Here is a 7,415-nt window from a genome sequence, read left to right on the forward strand (position 1 = left end):
CCCCCCGATAACACCATACGTACACGATACAATAAGACTGACTTTCGAGCATATTTTTTCCTTTGTCTTTGGCCCGACTTGTTTTCTTTCCTATTGTTTTGATCTACAAATACCTCAAATGGGCAATATAAATAATACCTACTGTGACATGATCTTGGTGGGTGGTTGGTGGGTGCTCGGGTGTGGTTTGCTTCTTCTTTCCTATCAAATGTCTATTGTCCTTATCTCCCCTTCTTCTTTTTTATGTTTGTTACTCCCTTGTAACACCTCAAATCTTCTGGCGCTCATGTGACCTTATGCAGTTGTGAGCGCCGTAAAACCTCTACTAAAACGAAACATGATCTTGGTTTGACTCTCAGCACTGTAATCTTTGGATTCATAAATATTGTAATGTAGGTCATATTTTTTCTTTCGAGTAGAAATGATTAAATATGGAAACTCTTTCGCTGCATGGGTGGTAAATTATTAAAATGATGATTTAAAACTTTTGGAAAAAATAATCGAAAGTGAATAAAGTCAAAGAAAAAACTTTGAAGCACATCACTCAGTCATATTAATTGTTCCTTCAACTTCTTTCGTATTATAATAGTTCTTAGTTATTTGAGGTTGTTAAGAAATAATTTTCTGTACGTTTAAATTTGCTAATTTTTAATCAGCTGTGGATTTAAGCTTAAGCATTATCATTAAGGTCTGGTCAAGATCTCTATTCTTAAAATAAGTTCCAATCATCTTTTTTTGCGGATGACGTTGTCATGGTTACAGACATATGTTGGCCCCACAGAGAGTGGAGATCACCCCCAACGTGTGTAGTAGGTCTAGTAAGTTGTGAAGGGAGACCTCAACTAGACTTTTACTGCATTAACTGCAAAGGTGGAACATAAGCATACCATTTCTGTAATGATGTTAGTTGGTCGCTTTTAAGCACAAGGGGGCTTTTATCCCGAAAAATGCTGTTTTGAGAAAAATGAAGGTAAAGTTTTGGCCCCTTGTTCAGTTTCTTTAAAAGACAAGGAGGGTTTTTTTCTATATTCAAAACAAATATACATGCCAATGAAACCAAACTTCTCCTACAGGTAGGGCAATGCCCACTTCTGGTGTAGGTCAAGATTTCTGAAAAACCCCGAAATCTGGGTTAGCCTGCTTGTCTTTAAAGGCGACCAGTTGATTCCAATATCTTGGACCCCAGATGTGACTATCAAATATTATAGGCCCTAATCACATTTTGATAAGTTTAATAGCTTTTTAAAAAAGCATTAGGTCTTTACTTCCTTCCTTTTTTTCTGCAGCTAATATAATTCTGAATGAGGTGGGTTTGTTTAGCTAATTTTCCTTGATTTCGAGTTCTTTATTTCGTCTATGTTTTCCCTATGTAATATAAAATTATCTATACCATAACATCTTTTAATTTAATTTCTAAAGAAAAACGTTACAGCCAGCCTAAGAGAAGCTTTGTTTTTGACTAAACAACTTTTTATGACTTTCATTTTTGCTATTTTTGCTTCAACGACAAATTGTTGTTTGCACCTTTCCCCAGGGAGGACAATCTACTCAACGAAAGACAACATTTGTTGCGGCGACCAAGTACGGAACAAATATGGCGACACATGGAATAAATCGGATGCGGAGAAGGTTGAACACGAGTGCTGTGGAGGAAAACTAGTCCCAGCTGACGACTACATTTGCTGTTTTGGGAACGCTTTGCGCCTAAGTGAAAAACAGAGTATGTAAAATGTTAAACATGCTTTTGAAGATGTCTCAGATTTATAAAGTGTGACTAAGATCAGTGGAACTGAAGTTGGGAAACACAAATATTACATTATTTTATCCACAATGATCGTTGCTACCTGAGCTATTCTTAGCCGGACCCTTTTTTGCGATGGAGGGAGAAGGGACTTTACCTACATATATACTCAAGCGCATAGGCCCCTATATATCATATAATAATATATATATATGTGGCTAATTGTTATTGTTCTTTTGTACAGGATCCTTTTATTTCAATTATATATTTATATGATTTTATCAAAATGAATAACATCAAGAATCTCAATCATTCTAACCGCAGTATTCGTCTACTTTCCCTCAGGAAAGTCAGTCTTTTTTATTCTTAAAAATGCATTGTATGCCATGTACTCATGTAGATGTTAGATACTATAGGCCTGTGTGTGCAAATTGTTTTCTCCTGTGTGGAGGCGTTAAGATGTAGGAAATTTCTTGTCTACCGTACATGACCTAGGAGCTGGTTCTCCGTGGTTTTTGTGCCGTTTATGTTAGGCATTTCTTCATGAATCTCAGGCCCTTGACAGTGAATACAACATGCTGTTTTATATTGATATAATAAGTATGAGCTGTGTCTTTTTTTTTTTGATAGGTGTTTGGTAGGTTTTTTAACTCCCCCATTGACACAATTTAGATTGTTTAGGAGTCAGGCTTTGACCCTGCCAGTTAGGACCAACCCGAGATGAGAGGGATACAACATCCCAGTAGAAAGTTTTAGATACTCAATTATAATTTTCCCCTTTAAGGAATCAAACTGGGATCTCCTGCGCCCGATGGTGAAGCGCCTCACCACTGACACTCTCTCTCTCTCTTGCCCTTTTTAACTCCTATTGGAGCATAGGCCATCAACAACATTTCTCCAGCAAAGCCTGTCCTGGGCGTCCTTTTTTTGCTGTTTCCATGATGTCCTCGCCTTTTCAATTTCCGCTTGTACCGCTCGCCTCCATGTCTTCTTTGGTCTTCCTTTCTTATGAACCACAGACACAGGTTTACAGATTCCCTCACTTTTGTTTTTCAGAAATAGACAAAGACAACCTTCTTTGCTGTAGCGAAACAGTTGTTGTCAACATCTGGGAAAAGATTTGCTGTGGTGGTGTTGGTTTCTTTATAAGCGAGGGACGCTCGTGCTGCAACGGAGAACCATATTTGGATTCTGAAAAGAAATGTGAACTCATTGATGATAAGGAAACTCTCATCTTGACATCACAAGGGGTTTGCAGGTCTCAGATCTACAGCTACAGGGAGAAGAGTTGTTGCCATGGTAAAGGACTTTTGATTTTAAAGTGCACCCTGCATTGGGATAACGCTAAAGCAAAAATTTCAGAGACTGAAATCAAAGAATGGAAGCGAAAATAAAGCAAAAGATGACTAATGAAATTCTATTTAATTTCTTATTGTTATTATATGTTGTAGAAAGATAGTATGCTTGCGTTTACTGTTTCTATAAATTAATAACAGGAAGTTTCCATATATCATTTATTCATGTCAGATCAAATGTTTTGTCTTGATGAAAAGATGAAAATAGACATACTTCTCTTCCCACATTTGAAAAGATTTTGCTCATATGACAAGAATTGGAGGTTTAGGTTTGTGTGTTCCTTTTTTTGTTTACTTAAAGGCCTTATTATCCTGAGAAAGCTTACCCTGCACTTTTTAGTACATAAATGAGAATATGTCAAGGAAATAAATATTTTTCATTCTTATATGTTCCTGGTGTCATTATAATGATTATATATATGGTGTCAACAATGTTAGGTGGCCATCTGCTGTAACAGTTCAATTGTCAATATCAGCAGATGGCTGTTACGCAGAATGTAGAATTTACTAGTTGTACGGTCTTCAGTTTATCTGCTACTTAATGTTCAAGGAAAATAAATGTGAAATGTGCTTTTTTCCTATCTCCTGATGTCTTGTTTGACTATGAGAGATACAGTGCAGCCTTTCTATAACGAACTTTAATATAACGCCATCCTCCGTATATTGACATGGTTCCAGGGTTCAGATTTTTTCCTTACATATATATCATTAGTAATATTTTTGGTTTCCTCTCTATAACGACAACTCTCTATAACGCCTGTTTTTTTCTGGTCTCGACGATATCGTTATAGAGAGTTTGCGTCTGTACGTAATATCACCTTTCTTGTGGACATTGCAGGAAAACTGAACAATTTTCCAACCGTCAGTTCTGAGCCGTACGACTTTGCTTGCTGTGACTTAAAGGCTTACAACAGGAAGGAGAAGTACTGTTGCCCTGCAAATCACACCATACCCAAGAATGAGGAGTTGTTCTGCTGTGGAAATGGTAAGAATTGAAGAGATGTTTCTGGATCGATAACAACAACACTGGATTGATAACAACAACGACTGGATTTTTTTTATCGCTGGCAAATTGTTACAATGAGCCTAGAAAGCAAAATTTTACAGGAGAGAGAAAAAAAATGTTTCGTTCTTTCAACAATTGTACTTACATTATGGTTTTTTTTTCTTGCTTTTATCAACCTTCAGAATTTTAATTTGGCGCTCATATGTGACCTAATGCAGTTGCGAGAGCCGTAAAACCTCACTAAAACAAAGAAACAGAATTTCAATTTCGATTAAATGTTTTGTGAGCACAAGCAATCCATACCGCAGATTAAGGAAATGCAATTTTTTTTAAAATCGCAATTTTGGGCCCAGTACATCTTAACAGCTGGCCAACATTATGTTCTTTAATTTCAAATTTCGCTTACTGTGTTGAAGTTATATTCTGTCATTTACCTTATCAGAACAACTATTTAGGCTGAATGCATACATTTTTATTGCCTTCATTTAAGATGAAGATGGTTGTCTCAGTAACTTGTTATAAAAGGTTTCTCCTGACTCTATGAGACTTAGTAGTTTGAGAATTTTTTAAAATATAATCAAAAGATTCTCAGTGCGTCATTTTTTGTAAAATGACTTCTGCAGTGTAGAAGCTAGGTGCTCCGCTCTTGCACACGTGAGATCAAAGTTCAATTCCTGAGTGGGGAGAAATTAATATTGAGTATCTCAGTCTTTATGATTTCTGCGACAGACAGGATAGGAAGCCTGCATTTTTGAAATTGTGTCGATGGAGACAACAAATTTGTTACTTTATGTGAAAGTATCCGCAGTATGATGACCCGTTCATCTACAGCCTAACTAGGCCAAGTGTGGAAGGCAAACAACTTGATGGTCTCTCAAACTTTTAAATTTCTACCGAAATTTCTCCCTTTTTCACTTTAAAAAAAAAGAAAAAAAAAAGTGTTTTACAGCGTTCGCAACTGCATAAGGTCATGCGAGCGCACGGGACACATTAAACATTTTCAGTTGGTAGGAAATTTTGAATTTTGCCCGGGTGGCGGTCGAAGCCTACTCTTCTCGATTTTAGACCACCAAGGGATCTTTAACGTGCGCAACATGCACTCGGGGAGATTTCTCCTTGCCCTTCTTTTGAGCAAAGTGTCCTAATTTATAAGTAAAAGTTCTTCTTGTTCTTGCTCCAAACAACAACCCATGCTTCTGAAAAGGATCTACTGACGACTTCTGTTCCTTGTAAGATGACACTGAGCCGAAGAGTGTGGCCCCAAGGCCTGCTGTAAGGAATACCAAGCACCCAGTGCATACCTATGACTTCTTGCTATTTAGTGACTACACTCAGGTTAAGGACAAGGATTTCATAATTTCTCTGAAAACTATGACCACATGTAGGCGTGTAAAAAGATTAAGTTACTTTCAAATACTAACCCTATCCGTACGTCGTGTTTTACCATCATATCCATATGAGGTGGGGAACTCTGTGCCATCACTTTCCAAAGAGGAAATCTATTCGTTGATCCAATGCGTACGCTTTGCATAGCAGTCTGTTGAAATGATATTTTGAGAAATACTGAAAGTATCAAAGAGGTCTTCGTACTAGAAGTATTCTAAAATGTGAAAAATACAACCCCGGGGGTACAAAATGACCCCAGGGCATACGGATAGGGCTAACCCACACTTCAAGGTGAAGGATATTATATAATGCCTTTTGACCCCAATGTGGGTCACCAACTAAGATTAAACTTTAAAAAAATCTTCTGTCATTCGCTAGAGTCTGCTTGCTAGCATACTCCCCCCCCCCACTCTCTCTCTCTCTCTCTCTCTCTCTCTCTCTCTCTCTCTCTCTCTCTCTCTCTCTCTCTCTCTCTCTCTCCACCCATCTCTCTCTCCCCATGCAATAAAAAGTACATTTGATTTTTTTTCCATAGGTTATTACAACACGACAAGTCAATTTTGCATCGATGGCACCGCAAGGGAGAAAGAAGAGAATAAAGCAATGTGCGGAAGACATCTGTATGACACTAAGCAAAGGTCTTGCTGTGCCAATGCTATAGTTTATAATAATGAAACTGAAGCATGTTGCGAAGGTAAATCAACATAATAAAAATTTAAGTACCGATAATTTTCATAAAGACTAGATTGGTGGTAATTTTTTCTCATATGTGTGAGTAAAACAAGGAATGAGGAAGACTTTTCTTTGCAGCATTTTATATCATCATGACATTTGAATCGGCAGGAAAGTTGAACCATTTCTGTTTTAAAAATGTGGATGTTAAAGAGGTTATCCAACTTTGGAATAAAGTCATCAATCTTTACAGTAAATTTCCTTTTGCTAATTTCAATGTTTCCAGAAACAACTGTGAACTTTCTGTTTGCTGCTGTTGTCTGTAGCTTGTGCAGTTTGTCCATCAGTGTGCTACAGACTTTTGAATTGTATCGTTTTACAAACTAGTTTATCTGACTGCTTTATGAGTTATGTGTAATATGAACGTGTCCTTGTTAAAGTAAGCTTTGGAATTTGTTCCTCTGCAGGTGCTTATTTCAGCATCATCAACAAAAATATGTCGTGCTGCAACGGAAGACCGTTGATTGAGGGAGAAGAGTTGTGCTGTAAAAACAACACTCCTTGTCCCAAAGGAAAGCCAGATGATGACGATTGCTGTATCTCTGATGGGAAAATGTCGACATTTTGCACTTCCGAGAATGAGATTTGCACCGTGCGAGGCGTTGTTAAAGTAGAAAAAGGCAAACTGTTGTGTGGGGACACAGTGTACGACCCAAACGAAGAAATCTGCTGCGCCACCCGGCTGGCTAAAAGAGCGGATGGTTTCAACGAATGCTGTGGTTTCTACACTCCGTACAACTCAGACAAGCAGATCTGTTGCTTCAATTACCAAGTCTTCGATATGTCTACCGATTCTGGAAGGTAGGTTTAACCCTTTGTGGCCTGAGTGACATATGCCGTTTGTCATTTTTTTATACATCAAAGAAGCCAGGATGCTATGTTGAAGTACGCGTTCGTAATGCATTGCAAAGCGTGAGGACCATGATGATGAGTGTCTTTCGTCATAGGTTGTATAGGCTATGCATACTGCTTCCATTAGATGCATTCAGTAAAACTAATCGCAGATTTCCCTTCTGCGATATTGTTTCAGTACCAAGAAATCTTTTCCTTTTACAGATAGTTAGACTCTAGTAGCATATTGTTTCAGAACAAAGAAATCTTTTCCTTTTACAGATAGTTAGACTCTAGTAGCATATTGTTTCAGAACAAAGAAATCTTTTCCTTTTACAGATAGTTAGACTCTAGTAGCATATTG

General features: G+C 37.6%; 1 protein-coding gene across 1 annotated transcript; it reads left to right on the forward strand.

The window, feature by feature from the left end:
• Positions 1–741: 741 nt before the first annotated feature.
• Positions 742–7,284, forward strand: LOC101862489 (galaxin). Its single transcript, XM_035968914.1, has 6 exons — positions 742–802; positions 1,535–1,720; positions 2,798–3,040; positions 3,935–4,081; positions 6,628–6,975; positions 7,277–7,284. The coding sequence occupies exons 1-6, from the start codon at positions 742–744 to the stop codon at positions 7,282–7,284; spliced, it is 993 nt and encodes a 330-aa protein (XP_035824807.1).
• The last annotated feature ends 131 nt before the right edge of the window (positions 7,285–7,415 follow it).

This window comes from Aplysia californica, unplaced genomic scaffold, assembly GCF_000002075.1.
Source record: "Aplysia californica isolate F4 #8 unplaced genomic scaffold, AplCal3.0 scaffold00096, whole genome shotgun sequence".
NCBI lineage: Eukaryota > Metazoa > Mollusca > Gastropoda > Aplysiida > Aplysiidae > Aplysia > Aplysia californica.

Excerpts from the sequence above, each read along its gene's own strand:
- LOC101862489 (XM_035968914.1), top strand. The coding sequence starts at position 742 with ATGACGTTGTCATGGTTACAGACATATGTTGGCCCCACAGAGAGTGGA. Across the intron at positions 1,721-2,797 it reads GCGCCTAAGTGAAAAACAGA|AAATAGACAAAGACAACCTT; the intron begins GTATGTAAAATG and ends TTTGTTTTTCAG. Across the intron at positions 3,041-3,934 it reads GGAGAAGAGTTGTTGCCATG|GAAAACTGAACAATTTTCCA; the intron begins GTAAAGGACTTT and ends TGGACATTGCAG.